The sequence below is a fragment of the Passer domesticus genome, chromosome 6, assembly GCF_036417665.1.
Source record: "Passer domesticus isolate bPasDom1 chromosome 6, bPasDom1.hap1, whole genome shotgun sequence".
NCBI lineage: Eukaryota > Metazoa > Chordata > Aves > Passeriformes > Passeridae > Passer > Passer domesticus.
In genome coordinates, this window is record NC_087479.1 from 16,296,786 (window position 1) to 16,324,757 (window position 27,972).

A 27,972-nucleotide genomic window follows, 5' to 3' on the forward strand; every position below is an offset into this window, starting at 1 on the left:
TCCGCCCACACGCCACATCCGCCTGCGAGGCGGCGCTCTAGCCCGCGCCGCCGCTCTCGATGGTGCTTGGCAGGGGTGTCATGGCGGCCGTTGAGGTGGCAGCGGCCGCAGCCGCCGGGAGGAGTCGCTGAGCCGGGACGGGACGAGACAAGCCGGGAGGAGCAGCTGAGCCGGGACGGGACGAGACAAGCCGGGAGGAGCAGCTGAGCCGGGGGAGCCGGGAGGATGCGCGCGGCTTTGACGGACGAGTTGCCGAGCCCGGTGTGCTGAGCTCGGGGCAGGAGCCGCGACCCGCCGTAGCGAGGAGAAGGGAGGCGGAGGCGGCCCCGCGGGACCCGGCTGCGGGAGCTGCCCGGCAGCGCCGAGCGAGGCCCGGAGCCCCCGGAGCCGCGATGGCCTCCTGGCTGGGCGGGCTGGGCTCGGGGCTGGGCCAGTCCCTGGGGCAGGTGGGCGACAGCCTGTCCTCGCTCACCGGGCAGATCTCCAGCTTCACCAAGGACATCCTGCTGGAAGGCGCGGAGGAAGTGGGCGGTAAGGGGGCTCGGGATGGGCCCGCTGGGCTCTCCCTCCTCTCCCTCCTCTCCCTGCGGCCGCGGCGGGGCCTGCCTGCCTTTCGCGAATGCTGCCGGCTTTGCTGCCTTTGTTTTTATTCCGCTCTTGTGATTTCGGGATCTGAACACACAAATATAGTCCCAGGCTCTAATAGCAAATGTGAACCTGTTTTACGCTTATTATTCAGAGGTTTCGGAATTCCGTGAAGTGTTGTGTTGCTCCGGAATGACAGCACTCAAACAACAAACACTCTTTTTCCTTTCTGTTTGTTTAGTTTATCTAAACTCTCAGTTTATTAGCTGCTTTTACACCGCTTCCATAAAACTGCGGAGTTGTAGTACAGAGGTTGTTCTGCCACTGGTGTGATCTAAGTCTGACGTGTCACAGAGGCAAAGGTTCAATGTTTGTCACTGTTTTGTTTTGTTTATATTTCAGTTGTGCCCAGAGAAACCTGTCGGGTTCTACAATCCCCTACAGCCAAGTAGGAGAACAGGGCCCTTGCTTTATAAGGATTAGAGGCTAGAACGATTTATCTTTAAAACAGAAAGTTAGAACAAAAAAACCCAGAGACATCAGAGTAAGATTCTATAAACCAATAGTAAATCTGTTCTAGAATATGGTATTTTGTTCGTATTTTTAATGATGACTTTTGGTTACAAAGTTTTGAAAAAAACTTTAGTAAAGCAGTTGTATAATGTGGTAATAAGTATAAATAGATTAATATCCCTAGTATTACCATCTTGTAACTATAAATTATTTAAAAATAGTAGCTTTCTCAAAACAGTGTTGACACTAGAAACTACAAAGAACAGCTAAGACTTCTGAATAGTCATTTTAAATGTGAAATTAAGCAATTCTACTTCATTTACAATCTCCCATTTCTGAAGTGTTGTGAAAGAATATTATAGAAATATTCTATATTTATAATTATATTTATTATATTCTATATTTATTATATTCTATATTTATTATATTCTATATTTATTATAGTCTATATTTATTATATTCTATATTTATTATGTAGAAATATTCATATTATATTTATATGTTGTATAAACCTTGTTGGCAAGCTGATATAATGGGTCTCATATGGATGGCCTTTTTGGTGCACAGGTGAAATGCTCAGAAGAGAGAAATTCTGACAACTGTGAATTTTTATTTTTCACTTTTCTTAGAAAGACTTAATGTTTTAAATTTCAAAATCTGTAGTAGTTTAGTTTGGAATGTTATTTTATTTTTCTGAGCTGTGCAGTCATCTAGAGTGTTTGTTTTGCTTTTTTGGAAGATAAATTGTGAACTCACGCATTGGTGCATGAGTTTGTGCAAGAGAGATGTACTGATGTTTAGTAGTTTCTTCCAGATGTACTTCACTGCTGTGAACAACTTCAGTCTCCTGAAGATTTCAGGGTAGTACATTCATATGGGTGGCTAGACTCCAGGGTGTAAAAAATCTAGTGCCATCTTCTTCTGTAAAAACCTTTAAGTAATATGTGGCCTTAACAACACTTTTCAGGTACTTCCTTGGAGCCTGGGTTTAATTTCCTGATTGGTTAAAATTTGCTAGGTTTAGTGTTATCCCTTACATTCAGTGTTTTGACTCCCATCAGTTGTTTGTGGATTATGGACTTACACATTTTCCATTTTGCAGTTCTCATGTGTGGATTGTTTCCTCTGCAGTGCTTGAGCTGTCTGGGTTTTAAACAGCATGTGGGAAATTATGAAATACAGTATTTACTTGGAAATTGTACTAATTTCAAATTTTGAAGTATTGTCATGGTTGCTTTATAGTCAATTCAGGATGATTTCTCATTGCTAAAAGGAAATGTGGTGTTTCTGTCCATTAAAGGTAGAAGTAAACATAGCCAGTTTGAGGAGGATTGATCAAAAAAATGTATCTGGAATTATGTGCTTTTTCTGTTGGATAAACTGGGATGGTAAATGTATCATCTTTTTAGAGACATTGAGTCTTATGGGATTGATGTTTTGTTAGGTGTGGGTGGTTTGGTTTTGTTTTTGAAAATTCAGTCACTATTATGTGTATTTAAGGGAATTAATACTTGTTTTGAAACTTCACGTGGTATTACAGAGAAACACAACCTTAGGTCAGGAACAAGTCTGAAATCAGAAACAGATTCAGGGACACAAAATAGTCAAGTAAAACATTTTTATCTCCCTTACTTTAAAGCTTAAATCCATACTAATCTGTTAGGGTTTTGATTTTATTTAAAGCCTAAATATGAGTGAACTAAATTAGATGCAGAAAGACTGTCTGAGAAATAATTCTTACAGTGTTCTGATAAGAACAGCTTTTGATATTTACCTAGGAATGAACCTTAAAGTAGTCTGAAGTAAGATATGCATGAATAACTGGTCTTAACAGATTGAAAGGATTGTAATTAAAATGAAAATTTTCATTTTCTTTCAGATGCAGCAACAGAACTCCATGTGTCCAATTCTAGACTCAGAGAAATAGAAAGTATTAATGCAGCACAAAAGTTTGAAGTAAGAAAATTTAGATTACTATTTTGTAATTAAAAGCAGTGCATAGGATTTGTTTTGTATGAAGTTGAAATATTGCACTGAAATTGTTTGTCCCTGGGTAAATCCAGAAACAAGGGTGACAGTGGTGTTAGAATGTGAGTCTGGATTTGTGCCAAACTGCCATCACAGTTAGGAACACACATTTTATTTAGGGACACACACATTTATTGGTGTATGCATGTGCTGCAAGTTTTCATCTTTTGCTGACTGTGACTGCTCCTGCCCTGTCAGGTGAACTTGGACTGCAGCAGTAGGCTTGGCTCTGAAAAGTGTGGGCATTTTCCCTGGTCCTGTTCTCTCTCTGTTGTGCTGCTGTTTGGTCATTCTGACATAGGCTGCTCGTACCTCTCCACAACCACTTAAAAATCTCATGTGCCTTCATGGAAAGTGACTTTCTGCCCTTTTGAAAAGGACTTCTTGGTCTTTTGACTTTGTCTCTAAATAAACAACTTTCACGTATGCCTTCAAGCCTCAAGAGCATTGTGAAGTTAAGATACTATTTTGGGGACATAACTGTTCCTGCTTGTCCTCTTTCTAGTTTCTTGCCATCTGCTCTTGGCTGAGGTCAGAGGGAAAATACTGGATATTAGCTCCAATTTGTGCTTTGTGGCTGTTCTTAAATTCTACCTGTGGATCTTGCTAAGAGGTGATTCAGCCCTGACTTCTTTAATTCTTGGCATTTTTCTCTGGTCATTGCAGCCCTTTTTTCTGAAAGTGAGCTGGAGTCCATGCCATATAAAAATGGAAAGCTTGGACGTGACTGTGATTTGGGGCCCACACATTGCTGTTACTGTGTGTTTTGAATGAAGTAACATGAGAATCCATGCAATTTAACTTCTTTGCTGTCCAGTAGCTTTGTGCTTTTCTGGTTCTTTAACTGTTCTGAGTTCACCAACATTCATTTCTCATTTTTGCTAGAATGATAGACTGAAAAAAGTCTGTAGTGACTTAGAAGAAAAGCATGAAGCAGCAGAGCTGCAAATAAAGCAGTTGTCTATCGAGTACCGCAATCAGCTTCAGCAGAAAGAGGTAAGACACAGAGTAAAATTTCTCAGTAAGTAGGTCCAATAAACTTACCCGTTGTGCTGTTTAGTGCCTTTGTTTTTGTGTCTGGTTTCTTCCAGTGGAAATACTGGTCACAGTTATGGCTTCTTGTTTTGTTAATGTAGACTGAGACATGTTTCATCAAATCGTGTAATATAAGCCAAGCTGCCAGGAGATAGTTAAAAGAAAACACTCTGGGAATGTCATGCAGCTGTCAGGATTTCTGTTGTTTCTGGGATCACTGTGAGAACAGACACTACTGCTTTGTATTTCTGATTCAGTTACTTTAAGAAGGCAACAGGAACAAATTCCCATTTGAAGCAGTTATTTTGTTTTAGGTGTCATTATTTATCTTAACATATAAATTAAAGAGAACAGAGCTAGCTTTCAAAATTTGTGCAATGTCTCTTTGTGATGGAAGCATCAGCTTTATAGCCCATTGTATGAGATTTCATAGACCTAAATGAAGAAAGTTGCCAGCATGCTGAGAGTTGCACCAAAAGGAGTTTTATTTCTGATTTGTTCACAAATTCATGTGGGAACTAGAGGAAGTAGAACTATGAGATGTATGAAATTCTGCTTGTTAAGTACAATAACAGAGTTGTTACAATAAAATTACATGCAGCTAATTTCACTTTATAGTAAATAAGTAAATTTTCACTACACTGAATTGTTAAGCATCAAATAAATCAAATGTAATAAAAATAACTGGAAAAGCATCATATATTGCTTAACTTCCATATCTGAATACCTTCTTTTATATTTAATTTTTTTTGTATAACTGGTTAGCCTGGATATTGTTGTACTGCTTGTGTACCTTGGCTGCTAAAAACACCCCTGTGTCTTTCTGTGAGGTACTTTATAACACTTGAGCTAAGGGTGGCTTTTTCTCCATTGTGAGAATGTTTGGAGTTTTTTTCTTTTTTTTAGTGAAAATGATCTGTTATTTGTGCTGGGGATGTTGTTTGGTTCACATTTCATAAGGCCTCAAAGGGTAGAGTGTATTTTGATATTCTTATTATTGAAACAATGCATTTTATTTTGTATATCCAGGTGGAAATCAGCCATCTAAAAGCCAGACAGAATGCACTACAGGAACAACTGCAGAAAGTACAGACAGCTGCTCAGACTGCTCAGCTGGGAGCTGGTGTTTTGCCAGCAGCCACTGCATCGGCCTCTTATGTTCCAGAGGTCAGACATTCCTCAGGTTTTGAAGGAGATGACATGGATTTTGGAGATATAATCTGGTCACAACAAGAAATAAACAGATTGTCCAATGAAGTTTCCAGGCTTGAATCAGAGGTTGACCACTGGAAGCAGATTGCAGTGGTGAGTGGTTTCTCTTCTACCCTGCCCTTCCCTCTCCCCTCCAAATTGTTGTTTTCATTGCATTTGGTGGATTTTTTGAAAGTTCATGTTGAAAAATTTCTAGAAGAAACATGTTGTGATGGAAAAGCTGAAACCTTTTGTGCTGTCGCATCCCTAAGGGTACATTCAGTGACTAACTTCCAGATGCTTTTTTGCGATGCTTTTATGCATGATTTGTCAAGTTAGGTGAAGGATTTCATGAACATTCACCTAGAATGATACTTCAGTGTTTCATTTTTGTTCAGCCTTTCAAAAAAATACTTCCTCTTGGCTATGTTATGGATTTTTATTGATAGCGCAGTACTGTTCAAAGTAATAGTTGGATACTTGCATTCTTTTATACTTTCTCTTCTCCCAGTCCTTGATATGTCATTTGACAAAAAAAGGATATAATCTTTCAAGCTGCTGCTGTTGTGAGTTACCATTTTTCAGGTACAGCCTGATTTCGGAGGAGTAGTTCTCCCATGTGAAAATACTCAAAACTAAGCAACCCTCTTGTCTTACTATGAGCCATAACACCCCCACTCCCAAATTTTTACCCATTATATGTAGTAATGTAATAATAAAAACCCATGAAAAATTAAAATGTTTCCATTAAAATGTATTTTTTTAAATCAAAATTAAAGTGGATTTTTATTTTGTTTCATGTTAGCTTTGTTGTTTTCTACTTTTGAGTATCAATAGAAGAACCACTTAGATAAAAAATACATGTATTTATCATAATTCTCATATGAATATGTGGTTTGGGTTTTTTAGTCTTCCAAAGTGCAAGGCACAAATGATGCTGAACAAAGTGAAATATGCAAACTACAAAATGTTGTTAAGGTAAGATGACAAACTAGTCTTCTTGTGCTTTACTCTTCATGGTTTTGCATATGGTCACATACTTGTAAATATTTTAACTAACACTATTGTAACATTATTAAAAATGCATGGGGGCATGTAGTAGCATAACAACTCTTCAGTCAGCAGTACAATATTTAAAATCAGTTACTCTGAGAAAGGATGTTTGTATGATTTGATAATTACGGTATGTTAGCTTGAAACAGTGACATTAGTACTTACAAGGGCAAATCACTTTGTGAGGCTGTTGATGAGTTATGAGACTATATTTTAGATACACAGAATAATTTCTCCCTTCTCAGAAACATGTTGCCTTTTTTTTTGTTGAAGGTGAAAAATACGAATTTTACATGTCATCCTAGAAAGTTACTAAAAATGCATTCTAGTGTATCTACTTTGCATGTAAGACTTGTAATTGCTTTACATTGGTTTAATATTTGCTCTTGTGGAGAGCATACTATTTGTGTGAACATATTTTTAAAGGAATTTCTTGCCACATGTTTAAAAAATCCAAATCAACAAAGGCCAAAAAACTTGACTTCTGTGAGAAATCCTTTAATAAATCCTTTAATTAGACTGGGGAAAACGTCTTTCTTTTGTATTGTATTATTTAGTTTATAAGAAGACACTGTTATGTATTTTGCCATTTTGTTTATCTAATGATATTTTTTAGGAGCTCAAACAGAATTTAAGTCAAGAGATAGATGAACATCAGCATGAGCTGTCAGTATTGCAGGATGCCCACAGACAGAAGTTAGTGGAGATAAGTCGTCGACACCGAGAAGAGCTGCGTGAATATGAAGAGCGAATTGAAGAACTTGAGAATCGGTTGCAGCAAGGTCTCTGTTACCACCTGCTTTCTGTTGCATTTTATGTAGTGAATTTGGGTTAAAATGTTGAATGTGCTTGTAGCAGTACAGCGTATATCAAATACACGATGTTTAGAATTTCAATTTCAATTTCAGTTCAGCTTCATATTTAAGACACATGTCCCGTATCTTTTATTCACCCTGGTTCAGCACTGGAATGATAGCCTTTCATCTATGGCATATATCAGTCTGGAGGGTCATTTTGCATACATACCAATTGTTGTGCTCTGAATTTTCCACTTTCTGGGTTGGTTTTTTAACTTAAACTGAATATAGGTAAGGATAAGGCATACTGAATTGAAGATAACAAAAGTAACAGGACAAAAAACAGCTTTTGTGAGAAGTACTATGTGCTAATTGAGTTACTTGACAAAAGCTCAAAGAGTGGGTGGTGAGACACTGGAACAAGTTGCCTGTAGAAGTTGTGGTTGCCCCATTTCTGGAAATGTTCATGGCCAGATTGAAGAGGACCTTGAGCAACCTGATCTAGTGGGTGGCATCCCTGCCCATGATGATGCAAGTGTTGAAACTAGATGTTCTAAAGGCCCTTCCAGCCCAAACTATGCTGTGATTCTATGATTGCCATGAGGACCACACTTGGTGTCTAGCATAACTACAATATAGGAGCTCAGTAGTTCCCACAAATAACTTTTTGCTGTAAGTATTCCATCCTCCCTAAATAGAGTCATGCCAGTTAGGTTTCCTCGAGAGACTTCTTTGCACAAATACATAGGCTTTGCCTGTAAACCTCTATATTTACCTGGTAAAACTTGGACTTCTGGAGTGTATAACTCTTCTTTTGTTACAAGAGATCTATTCCCTTCTTGGAAAGAAGTGAAGTTTGGTTTTTTTTGCAGCTTCTCTAACTTTAAAGGTAGTACCAATAGGGGATTTATTCCTTATAATCAGGTGCCTGTTAAGACGTAATAAGTTTTTTCACTTGACATACATACACCAGCAGGACTAATTAAAGGAAGTTGAAGGCAGAAGTCCCTTAGCTTTTACATTACCACTTCTCTGCAAAGTAAATACTGCTAGGGGCTTTTGAAGAACTATTTTATATTTTTATTTTAGTCATTCTATCTGACAACATAATAGGGACTAGGGCAGGGTCAAGTGTTTGAGCAGACACAGAAGTGAATTCACAAGTAGTGTGCTTTCATTTAATTTTTTTTTCCTAGACTCTTCTGGTTATGCCCTTTTGTACTCTCTAACTTACCTGGAAATTATAAAAGATTGTATAGAAATATGAATATCAGTATAGTATAGGATGGAGCTGTAAAAAGGAAAATCTGGAAAATGTTTTTCTTCAGTTGAATACCTTTGTGCATCATTTAGCAAATTTTTCTCTGTAACAGCTATTTGGCAAACTTTTGAAATGTAATTAATTAAATTATGAATTGATTTTGCATCAGTCTGAATTAGATGGGATTTGAAAAATTATTCTTAGAAAATTGAGATATTCTAAATCCTGATAAATTAGATTGTCATCTCCTCATCCAGAGAGGTGGGGATCAAGTATATTTTAATTAAATTGAAAACAAAATATGCCTTGCAACACTTACATTTAAAATTATTTTGAGCCAGGCACGTGAAAGTATTCAAAAAGCTACTTGTCCTACCAGTAATATGTATAGCACAGCTTCAATTGTTAAACCTATTTAACCAAGATTTCTGTTGATGTCTTTGTTTTAGTCTATCTCCCTCTGTCAGGAGAAGAAATGAAAGAAGAGAAGTAAAAGATCTAGAGATGATGGTTTTGGTTAATATTGCAAATAATCTCTTTTGTCTTTTAGATGGTGTGAGCACTGATGCAGTGGATGACCCTAAACTTACTGAACAGAAAAAAAAAGCTCAGAGTCCAGATGGAGGACAAGTGGAAGAGTTGCAGGTTGTAAAGGACCTAGAGGATGAAATAAGGAAATTAAATCACAAATTGTCTTCTGCCAAGGCAGAAAACAAAAATCTTCTGAAAGAGCAAGAATTTGCAAAGCTAGAAAAAATCCAATTAGCACAAGATTATGAAAAGCTTAAATCTGACTTTAATGCGCTTCAAAGGTCTGTGGCAGAGCAAGATGCTCTCCTGAAAGAACAGAAGCAGCTCCAGTCAAAGCCATCAGTACCACAAGATGTTGCCAGCCTACAGCAAGCATTGTTAGGTACTAAGACTATGAGTTTTTATTATTATTTTATTTTTAGTATATTTTGACAGGTTTTCACTTTTAAAACTCAAAATTTATTTTTAATTTAAACTGAATATAAGAATATGAATCTTTAAAGTATTACTGTTTTAGAAAAGCATTGTCCATTGAAGTAAGATGAAGCAGAAAAGAGAATCCTGCTAGGACTAGCGTGGTTGTCATAGGGGTTTCTGATTAGGGAAGTAATCGTGCCCAAGTGTTTGATATGGGTTTTTTTCTTTAAAAGTAAGTAAGCCTCAATAGAAATTGTTTGTTAAAATTCAAAAAGTACATTTTTGTGTGTGTGTATAAAGGTACTCAGTTGCTAATATCTTCTCCTTAAGGAAACATTAACATACCTGTTTTAAGAAACATATCTGTAGGTAGAAAATATTTTAATATTTCAAAACTGATAAATTCTAGTGCCAAAGTCCCCTTAATATGGGATGTATTATGAAAGTACTACTCTGCTTTGAGGTGGTGACTGATGGTATGTTTGAGTCTTTTATGGCACTGATGCCTGTCATCACAAAATACTGTGAAACTATTCTCTTCAGAGCAGCAAAGTTCTATTTGGGCAAGGTGAGAGAATGTATTTGTTTTATTGTTGTTGAAAAGTAGTAAATTATCTATTTGATTTAATTTTCCTTTATAGAAGCAGAAAATGAAATAGCAAGACTTTCCAGTTTAAATCAGGTAAAGCAATTTCTAAATTGTTGGGGGTTTTAACATTTGCATTTCTACATAAATAACATTGTAATATAAAAGGAAATAATTGTAGTTTAATTCTGTAATTCTATGTGGAATTTATAGAAACAATACATTTTTGCTTGTGAAACTCCACAGTGTATTCTATTAGGAAAACCATTCAAGTTCCATCCATCTCATTATTGACTAGAAAGCTGTAACATACATTTTAAAAGTACTAATAGTACATTCTGTAAAATATGTTATTTTTCACTTCTGCTTTAGCATGTTTCAGTTTTGGCACTTACCAGTTGTGAAATATTTCTCTTCTGTGTGGTACTCATAATAATACTGAATTCCATCTTACTGATGAAGTGAAGCAGTGAAGCAGTGGAACATATCACACCTTTAGTTTTTGGTGTTGTTGTCTTGATCTTTTATGAACTCTGACTTGAAAGATTTAGTTTATTTTACTTTACATCCAGTAGCATTTTTCAACTGAGTTTTTCTGTGTTTTACATGAATTCAAGAGTTCCCATAGCATTGTTCATAATGATGTTATTTAGATGTTCTTGTTTAAAACTTCTGTCTCACCATGCAGCCTGCCGTGTTTCGGGTGGCTCTTGCAGTTATAATAGTTTATCCCAGCTGTCAATCCATACCAAAGAGGTGGATATAACTTCTTACCATACCATGGCTTTTTGTGCAGAAGTTTATGCACTCTTAAACCAAGTGATGAACAAATAAATATGTATGTATGAATGGTAGAGAGAAATATTTCCCAGCGAAGAATTTTTTACTGGGGTGGTATTTATTCAGGTTTAGGGATTCTAATGTAATTTCAGCAAGAAGAGTCTGATATTTACTTTTTTTTTTTTTTTGAGGGACTTGAGAAGGAACTGATGAGTGCACAACATAAACATGAGAATATTCTTTCTTCGAATACAGAGGATCAGAATTCAGAAATAAATCAGTTAAGACAAGATTTGGAAAGGAAAGAACATGAATTAAATGAAAGTGTTGCTGAAAGGGAAACATTAATAGCAGAGTTGGAAGAACTAGACAAGCAGAATCAAGAAGCTACTCAGGTAATAAATACAACAACTAATTACTGAACTGCTGAATAAATGTTTTGAATTCTGTGTGTGTGTGTTTGTCTTTTAAGTTGATCTTTGAACATAGATAGCAGAGAAATATAACTTATATCTTTTGAGGCCTAAAAACAAATACTTGGGGCCAATATTTCTCTATATCTACCATCTCAGTGTGAAATTCAAAAGTGCAAGTAAAACCCACTTGTTATAGACAAAGAAGTAATACAGTGTGTCAGCTATCCATAAGAGATGTTACTTTACTGTTAAAGTCCTGTTAAGAGTCCCTGATTTTTCATTGCAGCATTTCTGATGAAATTTATCCTGGTAACATTCTGATTGGTCTTAGGATAGTATGCATTACAATGATTCTTGAAACTTTTTCTTCTATACTTTTTAATTATGTTGAATATTTAAGTTACTTTATTGCAAGTTCTTTATAATATGAGCATTCATGGAGTAAAAAAGTCACCAATTACACACAGTCTGAATTAAATTATACCTTTTTGTCAGAGTTCCAGTATATTTGACCTGTAAATTTGAGTTGCAAGCCATGTGTTTTCATTTTTATTGATTTACCAATGAATCACCTATGAAATTAATCCAAAGTTAAAACAAAAAGTTGAAAATAGAATGTACAGATAATTTAAACGTAGTGCCACCCTTTTTTAAGCAGTGGATGTTTGCTGAATTCCAAATGTCATGGCAAATTCTGACAGCTTTTTTTTAATGTAGCTCTTTTTTTTTTATTCATTTAGGTAGTTAAGGTTCTTGTAGGAGTGGTGTTCTTTTCTTTTTTTGTAGTGAAATGTAGTCTGTCCTTATTTGATATTTGGTTAAATTAATTTAGCATTGACTGGTTGATCCTACTTGCCAACTTCTGTTAGCAACTAAGAAACATTTTTTTCCTCTCCATTTTTTTTATTGTTTAGAGGATAGAAGTGAATGAAATGCATAGTTCAGCTGGTTTTGCTGCCCTAATGGATTCTGTTTTGTGTTCATTTCCAGCATGTGATTACACTGAAAGACCAGATGTCAAAGCAACACACAGAAACTGATAGCATCATCAAACAGCTGAAACTTGACATAGATTGTGAAAGAAAGAAAGTATCAGAATTGGAAACTGAGAAGATGAAAACTATTAAAGAGCTAGATAGTCAGAAAGAAAAACTAAGCCACTGTTCCTATGCACTTAATGATTTGCATATAACTAAGCAGCAGCTACAAGACAATATTAAAGATCTTCAGGAACAATTAAGGAAAGCCCAGGAGTGTAATTCACATAGTAAAAAAGAAATTGGAGATTTGCAGCAGAGACTGAAAGAAAGAGAGGAGGAACTTCATGTATCCTTGAGCAAGTTAACAGAAAAAAGTAATGAGGAATCTAACGCTTGTCAAGATCTGATTCTGAAAGAAAGAGAAGCAGAAATTGCAAAACTACAGAATGAGGTTTCAGAAAATAAACAAATAAATGAAGATCTACAGAAATCTCTGTCTAATCTCAGAACAGAAAATGGAAAGCTGATAGCAGCCATTGAAGAACTAAAACAGGAGTTAAGTGATGCCATTTCTGAGAAAAAGAAAGTTCATTTGGAAAAAGACACTCTTGTGGAGGCTTTGAAAATGGAAAAAAGGCAGTTAGAGAGTGAATTAAACGAGGCAGAGAAGAGGCTTTTGGAACAGGCACGTAATTATAAGCAAACTATTGAGGAGTTATCGAGCGCGCGTAGCATGGACACCACTGCCCTGCAGCTCGAGCATGAGCGCCTGGTTAAGCTGCAGCAAGAGAAAGACTTCAAGCTTGCTGAGCTTAAAAAGACCATTGAGCAGATGGAAATTGACCATCAAGAAACAAAAGAGATGTTGACTACTAGCTTAGGAGGACAAAAGCAGTTGACGGATCTTATAAAAGAGAAAGAGGTATTCATTGAAAAATACAAAAATCAAGCCTTACAGGCAAAGCAGGAACTTGAGGAATATATGAAAGTTTCAAAAAAGCAGGATGTCTTAAAACAGAACTTGGAGGAAAAAGACAGAAGTCTTGCAGTCATGAAGGAAGAAAATAATCATTTGAAAGAAGAAATTGAACGGCTTAAGGATCAGCAGAGTAGATCTACACCTGTGGTTGAGCCTAAAACTTTAGATATTATTATTGAACTTGAAAGTGAGGTAACACAGTTAAAAGTGATAAAGAATAATCTTGAAGAAGAAATAAAAGTTCACAAAAAAACAATAGAAGATCAGAATCAAGCAACAGTGAAACTTCAGCAGTCACTGCAGGAACAGCGAAAGGAAATAGACGAGTCCAAATTGCAGTGTCAGCAAATGAATGTCACACATGAAAGACTCTTTTTAGAAAAAGATGAGGAAATCAAAAATTTGCAGAAAACAATTGAACAAATTAAAACTCAGTTGCACAAAGAGAGACAGATAATTCAGACTGATGCTTCTGATCTTTTTCAGGAAACCAAGGTTCAGACTCTTAATGGAGAAAATGGAAATGAAAAACATGACTTATCTAAAGCTGAAATTGAAAGACTGGTCAAAGGTATCAAGGAAAGGGAGATGGAGATTAAGCTGTTAAATGAAAAGAATGTTTCTCTAAGTCAGCAAATTGATCAGTTGTCTAAGGATGAAGTTGGTAAACTTACTCGGATCATTCAAGAGAAAGATTTAGAAATACAAGCTCTTAATGCTAGGGTTTCCTCAGCTTCCTACAGGCAGGATGTTCTTTCCCTTCAGCAGCAGCTGCAAGCTTATGTTCTGGAAAGAGAACAAGTATTAGCAGTTCTAAGTGAAAAGACAAGGGAGAACAGTCAGTTAAAAACAGAGTATCGTAATATCATGGACATGGTGGCTGCTAAAGAAGCAGCTTTGGTGAGGCTGCAAGAGGAGAACCGAAGGTTATCCAATATATCTGAAAACAGCAGTCAAGACATGTCTAGAGAAACTATTCAGAATCTATCCCGTATCATTCGAGAAAAAGACATTGAAATAGATGCTTTAAGTCAAAAATGCCAAACCTTATTGACTGTCTTGCAGACATCCAGTACAGGTGCTGAAAATGGGGCAGGGGGTGTGAACAGTAACCAGTTTGAGGAACTTCTGCAAGAACGTGATAAACTAAAACAGCAAGTAAAGAAAATGGAAGAGTGGAAACAACAAGTAATAACCACGGTCCAGAACATGCAGCATGAGTCAGCACACCTCCAAGAAGAGTTGCACAGGCTGCAAGCACAAATTTCAGTTGAGAGCGATAGTACTTCAAGGCTGCAGGTAGATTATAATGGCTTGATTCAGAGTTATGAACAGAATGAGAAAAAGCTGAAAAGTTTTAGTCAGGAATTAGCACAAGTTCAACACAGCATAGGACAGCTTTATAACACTAAGGATCTTCTCCTGAGCAAACTGGATTTGGTAACACCATCTGTGGCAACAGCTGCCACTGTTTCACAGCTTTCAGGTGTTCAATGCAGTCCTCCTGAAGCACTCAGTGAGGAGTGTAAACTCCTTCAAAACGAGTTGGAACAACTGAAAAAAAAGTTACAAGAAAAAGATTCAACTATCAGGATTCTTCAGGAAAACAATCAGCGATTATCTGATTCTGTTGCTACAGCGTCAGAGATTGAAAGAAAGAGTCAAGAAGGGGCTGAATCAGAGATAAGACAGATCAAAGAAAAACATGATGTGTTACAGAAGTCACTAAGAGAAAAAGATATATTAATTAAATCTAAAAGCGACCAGTTACTTTCTGTGAGTGAAAATCTTAGTAACAAAGAAAATGAAAATGAGCTTTTGAAGCAAGCTGTAACTAATCTAAAAGAAAGAACTTTAATTTTAGAAATGGATATTCGAAAACTGAAAGAAGAAAATGAGAAAATAGTTGCAAGGTGCAGGGAAAAAGAAACAGAATTCCGTGCACTTCAGGAGACTAATATGCAATTTTCAATGATGCTGAAAGAGAAAGAGTTTGAGTCTCATTCCATGAAGGAAAAAGCTCTTGCTTTTGAGAAGCTGTTGAAAGACAAAGAACAGGTGAGTACGTTCATACTTATGACGATCTCTTCAAACTAGACAAGTTCAAAATTATATGCTTCCTGGTTATTTTTCTGTGTTGCAAGGCCATAGATGTCCTGCCCTCTTCCTTGTTAGATCAGTTGTATCTTTACAGTCTTCCTGGCAAAGATTATGCCTCTGGTAAAATTGTTGGCCATGTTTGAAATATTTGTTTATGTCTTCAACAGGGCAAGACAGGAGAATTGAATCAGCTGTTAAATGAAGTTAAATCAATGCAGGAAAAGGCTGTTACTTTTCAGCAAGAGAGAGACCAAGTCATGGTAGCACTCAAACAGAAGCAAATGGAGAGCAGTGCCCTGCAGAGTGAGGTACCACCAAATAACTTAGTTGCAAGAAATTAATGAAAAAAGAATAAGAATGTAATATATTTTTTATTATTTTAGTATCAATCACTTGTTAAAAGCACTTAATACACTTGCAGTGTGCTTCAATGGATATGTGTTACATTTGGTTTATTTTTTTTTATATGAAGTGGCAGTCCAAGCAACTTAAGATATGTTCTACACAGGTTCAGCATTTGCATGAGAAGGAGCAGCGCCTAAATCAGGAACTGGAGAGGCTGCGGAATCACCTTTTAGAAATGGAAGACTCGTACACCAGAGAAGCTTTAGCTGCAGAAGACAGAGAGGTCAAGCTAAGAAAAAAGGTTTTGATTTTGGAAGAAAAACTTGCATCCTCATCTACTGCAGTGGAGAATGCCAGGTAATCTTAAGTATCACAGTTAGCTAAACTGGCACTGATGCCTCTGTTATACTGAGCTGCTATCCTGTAACATACTGAGCACTTGAAATAACAAAATGATCAGAATTTTGTTGCTCAGAATCAAGAGGGTGATTTGAAATATACTTGGCTACTGTTGAGAATTTAATGTATTTCTCCTTTCAGTAGCAACTATTGAAACCTTACATCGTCAGCGGTGCTTAGAACTAGGAAAAAGAAATCCTTAACCCATCAATGTAGTTGTGTCTTAAAAAAGTTTGAAATAGTCTTATTTTTTATACTTCAATGCCCAGATCTGCATTGTCTGTGACTGTCATGCCTTGTGAATTGCTTTTGAGACACACATTTGTACTTTGTCCCTGATGCCATGGAAAGTTTACACTGCTGAGAACTTCCTTCTTCATAGTGTAAACATATAGAGCAAGATGCACTAAATTTCTCATGGGTAGCAGAATCTGGGAGGCTAAAATATTTTTGCACAATGGGAAATTAAATGGAGCATTTCATCATTAGTAAGTAGCAAGATATACTGAGTTCTTGGAGACTGGGGTTAAAAGTAAAAACTGGTAGAAAGACCTATTGATTCATAGTAATTGAAGCAGAAAACTAGGAAGATACAGATTTTTTTTTTTAAGTTGCTGTTATAATAGTGAACAAAAACTAGGATTTTTTTCTAATGCATTTCAAACGTAAGTTGATTGGGATTTTTTCTTTGATGGCCAAAATTTTGTTGCCAGACTTCTTTTAAATCTCTTTTTTAGGTTGGTTTTGTTTGTTTGGGTTTTTTTTTAAAGAGGAATTGGGGAGAAAATGCCAAAATTTTTGTCAATTGAGCTCAAAAATTTTGGTAAGCTGTTTTTTGGTGGGACTTAATTTTCACTGTGATAAATTAAGTATTGTGTTGTATTGTATTATTTAAGTAATGTATCTTGTTTTCATTAAGCCATCAGGCTAGTCTGCAAGTTGAATCTTTGCAAGAGCAGTTAAACCTAGTTTCCAAGCAGAGAGATGAAAGCATGCTGCAGCTGACCATCTCCCAGGACCAAGCGAAGCAGTATGCACTGTCTCTGGCCAACCTGCAGATGGTACTAGAGCAGTTTCAACAGGGTAAGGTTTGTCAAGAAGTAGCAGAGATTGCAAGAAGTATTTTGCAGCTGGAATAGTTACCATATTTTGGTGATTTTGAAGTATTAGTTTCCTTGTTTTCTTTTTGATAGCCTGAACTTCAGAATCTGTTGTCTATTAAAAAAACTTGAAAAAAAACCAATTCTGTGAAAACTGTTGATCAGTATCACATTTATGGAATTTGAATTCCACCTCTACCTCGTGAAGACCAGATATAATAATGCTGAGGTTTTGCAATTGCATATCCCAAGAAGATTTACATGTTGTAAATTAAAATAGTTTTGTTTTGTTTAATTCTTTAGAAGAAAAAGCTATGTATTCAGCAGAGCTGGAGAGACACCAAAAACAGAGTGCAGAATGGAAGAAGAAAGCAGAAAACCTAGAGGAAAAAGTTGTATCACTGCAGGTGGGCTGAACAGTGAAATTGAACCTTGTGAAACTAAATTGTAGTTCTTCAGTGAGCAAGCAAAGTAGCATTTTTCTGCTGACCCTCTGTTTTCTGAGGGTGTTTACAATCCAGTTATTTGAAAGAACAAGTAATTGCAATCTCTTCATCTGTTATGTCTGATGTGTGGGATATTAGGGTAGTTGTGATAGTGATCTCCCTGCTTCTCTTCTTGTCCCTTTCCTACCCTCTATTTAGGTGAGTTTAGAAGAGGCAAATGCTGCTCTGGATGCAGCATCCAGGCTTACTGAGCAGCTTGACATCAAAGAGGAGCAGATTGAAGAACTTAAGAAAGAAGGTAACTACATTCTTTTTCATTTCTGCTTAAAATATTTCAAGCAGCTGAGGAGATAATGTAATATTCCTAGAAACTTACCAAAATTCATATTCTATGAGAGGCTAATTCTGTGACACATTCTGTGGACTTCCTTTCTTATAAAGCAAATATGGAAAAGTATATTTACCTTCTGTTAGAGATCTTTCTCAAAATAAAGCCCTGTAGAAGTGTTTTGGGGGTTTTTCCATGTAAATATCAAGAGAGTTGATTTAGCTCTCTAAGTGTTTTTTTTAAAACTTTGTGAAATGCCAAATGTTGTCAGATTTTCCAAAGTAGCTACCATGTTTGACATAGATACAGGAGTACACTGAGGTAAAGGTGTGCAGTTGGTAAGAGATTTAGAGGCAGCAGCTCGTGCATAGATGTGACTTCCATCTCTGCTGGATGCAGTGGTAACTCATGCTTTGCACATATGCAACTAATTATTCTATACTTTTTAAAATGATATTAAGTCTTACTCTTGTAATAAGTGATGTTTTCTTGAAGCATTCTTGCTTATGACAGATAGGTGATATGGGATCTCATTTGAAAGTCTTCAAGATTCCAGCAAGAGCTCTACAAAAAACAGTCTATTGCTTTTCTGCTACATATTTGAATGTGTACTTACTTAAATTTAGTTCTCTCTAAGTACAATTTGACATCCAGGTGGACATCATAGAAGTGTTCCTTGAGTTCACATATGAACTTTATAAGCTAAATTAAATTTCAAACTGCTACATAATGTATAACTACTAATCTGTTTTTGAATTGACTGATCTGTATATCTGTGTCTCACTACAGATATTCACAGCAAAAGTTCACAAGCCCTGGGTTGAAATTAACTTTGGCATAGGCAAATACTGCTCTTAAATGGGAAGTTGTTAATTACTATTTATTTTGTTGTTAAATCCTTGCATAAGAAAGCAGGAGGGGTTTAAACTCAGAGAGAAAACTGAGTATCAAGCAGTGTTGTATTGGCAAGCAATTTACTTGATAAAAAAATTGAAATGGAATTGCTGCATAAAAGAAACAGCACTTTAATGTTGTTGTAAATAATGACTTCTATAGAAAAAAAAATAACACTTTGTATTCTCTATTTATACAAGAAAACATAAAATGTCTTATTGCAAATTGGCCAAATACATTCCCAGACACAGTTTTCTTAGCCAAATCTTTTGAAGGATTTCTGCATGGATATTTTGGCAGAAGAAGTGATTTTAATGGAAAAGTATAAGATGTACCAGATGCAGTTTTTTGGATTGCCATAAATGGTTAACAAATTATTGGAGACTGTAAATGTCTGGTTTACAGCAGTCCATGCTGAATTTTGGCTCAGGACCTTTTTGTTACTTAGTCTTTTCATACACCCCCAGTACATGTTTAAGTCCTTTTCAGCTGTAGGATTCTATTTTAGAAGGAAATGTTCCATTTAAAAAATATTTTTAATGATAAAGTTGCATAATCACTGTGGATGCAATATAGCTGTGTAGTGGTCCTGAAAAGTTGATCCTCTTTGATATAAAATTTCTTTTCATTTTAATTGTTAGTACTTTTCATTTTGTTTAAGTTATTGATACTTCTGTTTTAAGATCCGTAATAAAGGAATAAATTAAATGAATAAAAATTGAAAAAGCAAGTCACAATTGTCTTGCTTTGTAGAGAAATAACAGTGTAAAATTTAATTGAAATTTGTTTTCACGTGCTGCTTTTTTATCTTTTTGTGGTGTTGATAGTAGAACACTCTTTATTCCCTTCTGTTCTGTGGACATGCAAATAACAACTCACCTATGTATGCTCCTGCAGCTGTATCATTCTATAATCATATTACCTATGTTTTTCTTCAAGTATTGGTGTCCCATTTAACCATATTTATAAAGGAGCATAATTTTAAGTAAATGTAAACCTTGAAACCATGGATTAATTCTCCTTTGCCTCAGCCTGGTTCATTGAGAGAGAAGTGCTGAAGAGCAGTCACATTATTAGAATGGATTTTGATGCGTATGGATGTAGTTGTAAATTGTTGTAGAATACATGTTTTCCTTTCATTTTTAACTTGCTTTGAATGAGGAGCTTATTCTGTGTCTTCTTTGAATAAGAACTTTCCCAGCATGACATTAGTTTGTTCTATTCTGTAGTCCTTAAAATTCATATTTGTGAAGTAAAAAGTTTGTATAAAGATGTGGAGTATTTGAACAGGGCATATTAGGTTGCATCCATTTCACAGCCTGGCTCATTGGTGTGTGTATGTACAAAATCTCTGTGTGAATTCTCATGGAGTTAATTAATTAGTGTTGAGAACCATGTTTTGTCAAGATAGATGTGGCACTGATTAAATATTGAAAGTTGTGGAAATGAGTAGAATCCTTTCCATGCACCACAGATTATTTGAAGGTTGTAAAAATTCAGAGAAGTAATTTTTCTTACAAAGATGTTGAGGCCTTTTAGAAATTAACTATGAGATAGATAAAACAAAAGTGTATCTTTTATGGCTTTTTAATGAAGCATTTTTAACATGAACCAAAAAACTGTTAAAAACTAAGTTTTTAACAGCAGTTAAATCCTTTGCAAAAACTGATCAGCAGTTTTTGCAAAGGATTTGGAGGTAAGCATTACACCTCATAGGGAGAGAGGAGAAAAAGTTCAACCCCTTTGCTTAGATCTGTAAGGTAGAGATGGTCTTCACATGAGCAGTCCATGTTATAGTATATTTGTAAAGTTTTTGTGTGTGAATAAGGCTTAATTGTACTTTTATTAGGCTTAATGGTACTTTTATTAAGCTTCAGAGGTAGTATGTTGCAGAACCCCAGTTTGGTGAGAAATGATGCTTTTTCAGTCTTTGTGGTCTTAGGCCGCCTCACATTCATTGCCTTATAATTCTGCCTATTTATTCAGCTTTCAGGCCATGATGCCTGACTGAAGTGTTTGCTGTTTTTCTCTCAGTCTTGTTTTTGGTTGATGGTAGCATTTCATCTCTTCCATTCATGTTTTTGTTCCCACAAGTAGGGGTAATCTTGTGTATGTCTGCCTCTCTTGCTAGTATACTCAATTACGAAGCACAACACTGTTTCTACCATGCATTAGTGTGTCCCAGCATGCTGTTTCCAGGGCTTGCATCAGTCACAGGAGTGGGAAGGGTCCAAACAGAACAGACCCTCAACAAGCTCCTAGCTTCAAGCTCCTAACTAGATGTTGCTCTGCTAGCCAGTAATTCATCTGGGAAATTTAAGAACTCCTTGATGCTTCAAAGAAGCAACTTGATCATAGGGTACACAGAATACCTGGGCTTGGATAATATTGGAGGTTATGGGCAGAGATTAAAAAGACCTGATGCCAGCATGGAGTGTAGTCATCATGAAAAAGATTGCCACCACAGGACTACAGACCTTGTTGAAGTGTTTATTTCCACTTCTGTTTTATTTAGATAGAAAAGAGCAGTTATTAGACCTTCTGCAATGGATTAAATTAAATAAATGTGTGGTCCTGTACTTCAGCTTTGAGTATCATTCCTGAAATTTCAGCTTGTGGTTTTGAATAGCAATGACTTACTAAGCTGACACCTTTTAAACAAAATCACATCGATTTTTATGGTTTTGGTTTTTTGTTTAAAAGCACCATAGCAATATTTATGAAGGTATGTATTACTGATCAGTTATTGCAATGTTTCAAAGTTTTTGTTTCTTTTGCTGTGACATTACATTTATAGGTGAGATCAGAAGAGAAATGTTAGAAGATGTACAAAATAAATTAATGAACCTTATGAACAGCACAGAAGGGAAAGTGGACAAGTAAGTCTTTAATGAAAGATTTGGTAAGTTTTTGGGTTTATTCCTCTCAGTGTACAGATGTGGCACTCACAGTTGCAGGTGTAGTAGAGGACTACTTCTGTATGTTGCCTTGTAATTACACTTATTTTGACATTTTTCAATTGCTTTGTGGTTGTAAATAGTCATTTTAATTAGTAAAACCAACAGATATGTGACTGCCTCACTGATGTGTTTCTAAAGTAGAAGTGCACTTCTGTAGCATGAGCTCTGCAAATGGAGATGAGAGTTCTTAATGAAAATATTTATAATGTTCTGGGTGTGAACAGCAGGCCTTTTCGTGTGTCTGCATCACCTGGATGTCATGTAAATCTCTTCCTTGGTCCTTTTCTTTTTCTTTTCTACCCAACAGAACTAAAACAGGGATAGGCAGCTGGGCTCTCCTGCCCCCATTATTAGGTCTTGGTTTGGGACTACACAGAGCTTTTTAAATGCTCTGCTGAATCAAGATCTTAGAACAAGCATTTTCCCTGACTATAGTATGTACATCCAAATTTGCTCATGTTACCATTCAGTTTCACCTCACTCCATACAATATTGCTAATACTGTCCAAATCCACACTGTGTAAGAAATGTAATAACTTAGAGGAAATTGGTGAGGTACCCTTTAGTTATTTGTATTTGTTGTGTTTATTTGTATTACTGTAAATTAGGCAAGAGTATAAGGAATAAATGCATTAATATCATGGTATCAGCTGTTACACAAGAGCAGCTTGTATAACTACCTTATTTTATTCTGCAGACTGTTGATGAGAAATCTCTTTATTGGGCATTTTCATACTCCAAAAAATAAACGTCTTGAAGTGTTAAGGTTAATGGGAAGTATCTTGGGACTGAAAAAGGAGGAACTTGATCAGGTAATACTTTGCAGAAAACAAGGCACTTTTTTTTTTCCTTTTTTTCTTTTTTTTTTGGCTGTTTTGTTTTTTGGTTGAGTTTTTTTTTTTTTCTTTTCTCTTTTTTCTTTTTTTTTTTCAGTATCCTTACCTGAAAATAGAATGACTTGGTGCTGAACTGAATGTCCCTGCACATTTTTTTTGGGGAAAATGCAGTTTTTCTTCTTTCATCTCACCTTTTTTTTCATGTGGGACTTTTTAATGTTATTTATATAATGATCCTAATCTTTTGATAATGTTTTTTTAATAGGGTAAATTTCATTTTGCTGAGGAATGCTGATGCAGAAAGGAAAGGATTTTATGCTGTTGTGTAGAGTAGCTGTAATATATCAGTTACAGAAAAGTAAGCCTGTTATATATGTACCAGTAGTTATTGTGAAAAATATGAGGCTTATGTTTTTAAATCAAGGGGCAAGTTTTTAGACTGCCACCTCTTTGGGAGGTGGAGAATATGGAATATGGTTTTGACAATAATAAAAATTTGTATTTATCTCTGAGTGACACATTATGTGGTATTGCAGCTTGGATTTATTCACTTTCTTTCATGTGCTGCTTTGTTTTTGGTGTTTCCTAACTTTGTTTTCTTGAAATACTTCTCTAGTTACTATCTGAAGAGCAAAGAGGAGTTACGAGATGGGTGACTGGCTGGCTTGGTGGAGGAGCTGGGTCAAAGAGTGTTCCTAGTACACCTTTGAGACCAACTCATCAAAACATTTTTAATAGTGTAAGAATTTATCTTTCATTCTCTTGGTTTGAGTGGAAAGATGGGGAAGTTGCGTATTAATGCCCAGGTTTGGTTCTTCAGTATATTGAGCTGCATTTGCTGGTGCTGCTGTATCTTGCCTTAATTGTTTTGTGCAACTGCTTTGGCAAAAGATTTTTTCCTGCACTAAGGAAATACTTAGACTTTGAAAATTACACAATGATAAACCTTGTCTTGTAATACAGAAGACAATTACTGTTCCACTCATTCCTGGCATCACTCTTCTTACACTATGGACTTCATCTTGCAAACTACAAATGCTGGAAGTTAAATGTATGTGAGAGTATGGAATTACACAATTCTCAACAGTATAGAATACCATGACATTGTATTTTAATGACTGTGTTCCCATATGTCCTTTAAATTTAAATGGAAAAGCTTTTTCAGGTGCTGCAGCTAGTGCCTCTTATGTACAGCATATAAAACTGATATTTTAAGTTTTCAAACAGTGTAAAGCAACAGCTCTCATAGCATTATCCATGGGAGCAGTTTATCTGTGGAACTTTCCATTTTACAGGCAAATAAATAATGTACTCAAGGACCAAGCACTGAGAGCTTGGGGTTTTTGGATTGACTGGTTTTTATCTCAGTTGAGCTAGAAATGTTTAGAATGGATCCCTGTAAATAATCCTGAAGTGTAGGGATTGGGGCTTTTTCTCCCTAAAATAGTGCAGACATATAGGCCACTAAAGAACTGTGGCCTGATTAACTGTAGAAGTAAAAGAGAAAAATTAATGCTTTTGTGTGAATAGTACAGACTTTACTAAGCCAAATTTTATCTTGTCATGCTACTGACACCTTAATTGTTCCATGCTTCCTTTATTTGAGATTCTTTATGAAATAAAACATACAGGGGCTTTAAGAGAAAATACTGGGTTTCATGTGTTTCTGGAGGAGAGATTGGTTGAGCAAAGACTAAGGAAATACTGTAATGTCAGTAATAGCATAGAATTCTTGAAATAACTGGCTTAAATCAATAATGGAACCATGGTAGAAATATGTGTGTTATCTTTAGAGTTTATCAATTTTATATAAATGCCTCTTAGTGAGACAACAACAAAGAGAGTATTTTGAAAATAAATTGCCTTGTCACTCACTGAGGACTGCTTAGTACTAAGTACAAGTAAAAAATTGATTGCAGGCTGTTGACAGCTTTTTATTTTATGTATATATGTATTTTTGATTTAGTGCTTTTCACCAGAGCATCAGTGAAATATAATAACTAGTAGCTTCTCATAGTCTTTTTCAGAACTGTTTGTGAAATTCCTTGAAACTGAATCTTGCCCAAGCCTTCCCCCACCCAAGCTCTCTGTTCATCACATGAAACCTTTAGGAGCAGCAGGAGCTGGTAAAACTAGCAGTACTCCACCCAACAGTCAAATACAAGGTAATATTCTAATCTTTACACAGAACATAAATAACTAAGGGTAGAATTTTCAAGAGGATTTTAATGCTTCTGTGCTTCCTCACTTGTAAATTATGAACTTGATTTCTTCTCCCCAACCATGTCCTACTTTTGTCTTTTTTTTTAATCTTCTCCTATTTCTCCTTCCCACTGCATCTGTACCTCACTTTCTAAACTCTCAATACAGAAGATTAGAGGGACCAAATTGTCTTTGATATAGGAGGGATTTAACAGCACCTGTTGGAGCCAAACAGTTGCTGCATAGACAACTTCCTATGGTGTAGCAGTGAGCCCAGTCCTGATTTTCAGCATCCCTGTTTGTCAGCTTGTGTTGAAGTGAGTGAAGAATGCAAATAATACAACTTTGCAGTGTCTCTCTGGTGCGTAGAACCTGGTTGCTCGGAGAGGACCAAAATAAAATCAGTTAAGTGTATGGCCTGGTATGAAATCTCTGTAAGCTGTGCAGAAGTGTTGACTTTGAGTGTTGACTTTTTCTAAGATAGAGAACATTTTGGCTTATATTATGTGTGTTAAATTAATGTACTTTTGTCTGAAATAATTTAAAACTCAAATCTTCAATGAGCTGGTTCAGTTTGTTCTTAATTTTTTTACATGTGTTTAAGACTTCACCTTAATATAGGCCTGCTGGTTTGCAGAAGCTTGTTTTGTCCTGTGCTCTGCACTGTAGTGCATGTGCCCTTACATCTCTGCACAGTGCTGGAGTCAGTGTGGCAAATACTTCGTGTCTGGCACTGCAAAGGTGAAGTGAACTGCAAAGGGTGTTCATATTGCCTGTCAGATGTGCACGTGTTCTTGGGTAGCTTGAGCTGTTACAGAGTATTGGTGGTGGACTTGGCATTGCTGGATTAGCAGCTGGACTTGATTTTAAGAGTCTTTTCCAACCTAAAGGATTCTATGAGAGTAGTCAGAGACAATCAAAGTCTTTGAAGGTGTCTACAGTCCATGGCAAGGAGATTTTTCAAGGACTTACTTCTGCAACATGTAATAGGCAGTTTTAGAATGAGTCTCTGAACAAATGCTGAAAAATTTGATAGATTTAGGAATGCTTTTTAACAAAGTGTTTTCATTGTTGGTTTGGGTTTTTTCTGTATTCCAGATTCTCCAGTCTCAGGAATGGGTAGAAGACCAGATGCAAATCCATTTTTAGCACCTCGATCTGCAGCAGTGCCTCTCATAACACCAGCTAGTAGTTCTGGACATCTGCTTATGAAACCTATTTCTGATGCATTGCCTACTTTTACACCACTGCCAGTGTCCCCTGATGCCAGTGCTGGTGCTGTACTAAAAGACCTCCTAAAACAATAGATGATCTTGTATCAGTACAAGTACAGATGATAGCACTTTAAGGAAAATGAGAACACTATGTTGTATATAATTTACCACAATGAGGCCTTCTGTAAAAAGTAATGTATTTGATTGCAATTGTACCTTGCTTTTCTTGTACTTACAAACTTATCAGTGCTTCAGAAATTCTAATGGTGGAATGAATAATTGCCTTCTGTATAGCAGGCATTCATTTTGGGTGTGGGTTAAATATTTAACTGAGAAAAAATCTATCTTGTTCCTAGATTGTCACAAGACAAATTAAAGGATTTTAAAACCTTAGGTATACTGGTTATTTCAGATATGCATAGACAGCATTAACTCTTTGGTGTTGAGATTTGTTTTTCCATTAAAATTATCTGCCATCTATGTTCAAGAACCAGAACTAAAAAAAAAATAAACACCCAATTAACGGTGTTTATTTAATGTACTTTTGGACATGTATCTCTTATTTACAGGTTTGATTGCATTTGGGGGCAATTTGAGGCACGTTAATATTTTTGCACAATGATTTGGTGTACCCCCTCCAGACTAACAGCTGTTTTCAGCAGTCAGAACCATCAGCACCAAGGAGTTAACTGTGGAAGTGAGGCTTCACATCCATGTGAAGAATGGGTAATTTAGCAGATGAAACATTCACATGTATAAAGAGACTGTGCTCTAATGGTCCAAGGTGTATATATGAGAGACTTTTTATCTTGCAAGATTTTGTAAATCCAAATATAGACTTAAAGCTTGAACACATGTATAGAATTAAAAAGGAGGAAGGTGCTTGCTTATCTCAAATGTGTAAATAGGTCTTTGTACAACCAAGGCCAAAGCAAATTATTCTGTAAATTTTGCTGTGATGACTTGTACACTTTGTTTAACAGGTAAAGAATGAAGTTGCATACTAAAGAATAAGAGTCATCCTCATAGTGAATCTGAGATAAAACATCTTCAGTTTAAAATGTGTAATTACTATGTCTTTTTATATGCCTCTCCTTGTTAAGTCAGTGTTAAGATAACTGTTGTGCAAGTTCTATATTAGAACTGTCAACCTTCTTCATTTTCATTAAGGTTCTGGATAAAATTGTTGTAAGAGTTATATTTAAATAAAATTAATTAGTGAACTTGTACAGAATCAACCAAAATAATGTAAGAAATCTTTGCATTTATTTATATAGAGGTCATATCGTGAATTTCATTTATTGCCTTGAAACCTAGCAAAGGTTTTTTTATTTGCTGTACTTACTTTAAGAGCTGTTTGAAACCCTTTTCTCCAGTATAGTAATGTTTCATGGAAGACTTAGCAAATTTGTAACTGGATTGACCTACCATATTGGATTTTGATTTTAAATTTTTTACCCAATTATGGACAGTTTGGCAATTCAACTTCTGAAAAGATAGCAGCCGCATATTTACCAAAGTAAATTTTGTGTTATGTAATAAATGTAATGAGAATCTCAAATTACCTCAGCTGGGAATATTGCAGTTAGATACTTCAAATGTACATCTTCATTTAAACTGGACTGGAACAGCTACTTCTTTTTTCTATATAGCAGTTATAAAGAAAAGTGAAATCAGATGGCTTCTGTGCAATCTCTCTTGGTCTTGTAGTCATGTCTGTTTAATGATATATAGCTGCTTCACAATAAAATTGCCTTTTGGTGAGCCAAAGCAGAAGGAAATGGTTAGTTTTTAAAAATTATGTGACTTACGTGTTGTAATTTACAAATGGAGTCATGCTGCTCACAATTCTCTGAAGATACTTAGCAGTTCTTAACTTTTTAATGCACTTTTTTCTTTAACTGCAGAGAACTTTATATGTACACATTTCTCTTTCAGGAAGCTTTCTAAATTCCAATAAAGAAAACATAGTAAGACCATTTATTTCTGCATGCTG

The 27,972-nt window shown here is 35.9% G+C and overlaps 1 protein-coding gene across 2 annotated transcripts; it reads left to right on the plus strand.

The window, feature by feature from the left end:
• Positions 1 to 26: 26 nt before the first annotated feature.
• Positions 27 to 27,955, plus strand: TRIP11 (thyroid hormone receptor interactor 11). Of its 2 annotated transcripts, XM_064423551.1 has the most exons (20): positions 31 to 531; positions 2,978 to 3,054; positions 4,012 to 4,122; positions 5,191 to 5,466; positions 6,262 to 6,330; positions 7,022 to 7,187; positions 9,014 to 9,376; positions 10,053 to 10,093; positions 10,969 to 11,172; positions 12,184 to 15,210; positions 15,420 to 15,560; positions 15,761 to 15,954; positions 16,916 to 17,079; positions 17,400 to 17,503; positions 17,741 to 17,840; positions 21,562 to 21,643; positions 22,422 to 22,536; positions 23,177 to 23,299; positions 24,578 to 24,725; positions 25,861 to 27,955. In XM_064423551.1, exons 1-20 carry the CDS (start codon positions 393 to 395, stop codon positions 26,067 to 26,069), a joined length of 5,853 nt encoding a protein of 1,950 aa, XP_064279621.1. In that variant the 5' UTR covers positions 31 to 392; the 3' UTR covers positions 26,070 to 27,955. The 2 variants fall into 2 exon arrangements, 1 of the variants encoding a protein (XP_064279621.1); XR_010364282.1 differs by lacking the exons at positions 24,578 to 24,725; positions 25,861 to 27,955 and adding an exon at positions 22,826 to 22,918 and having other exon boundaries at positions 27 to 531.
• Positions 27,956 to 27,972: the final 17 nt, after the last annotated feature.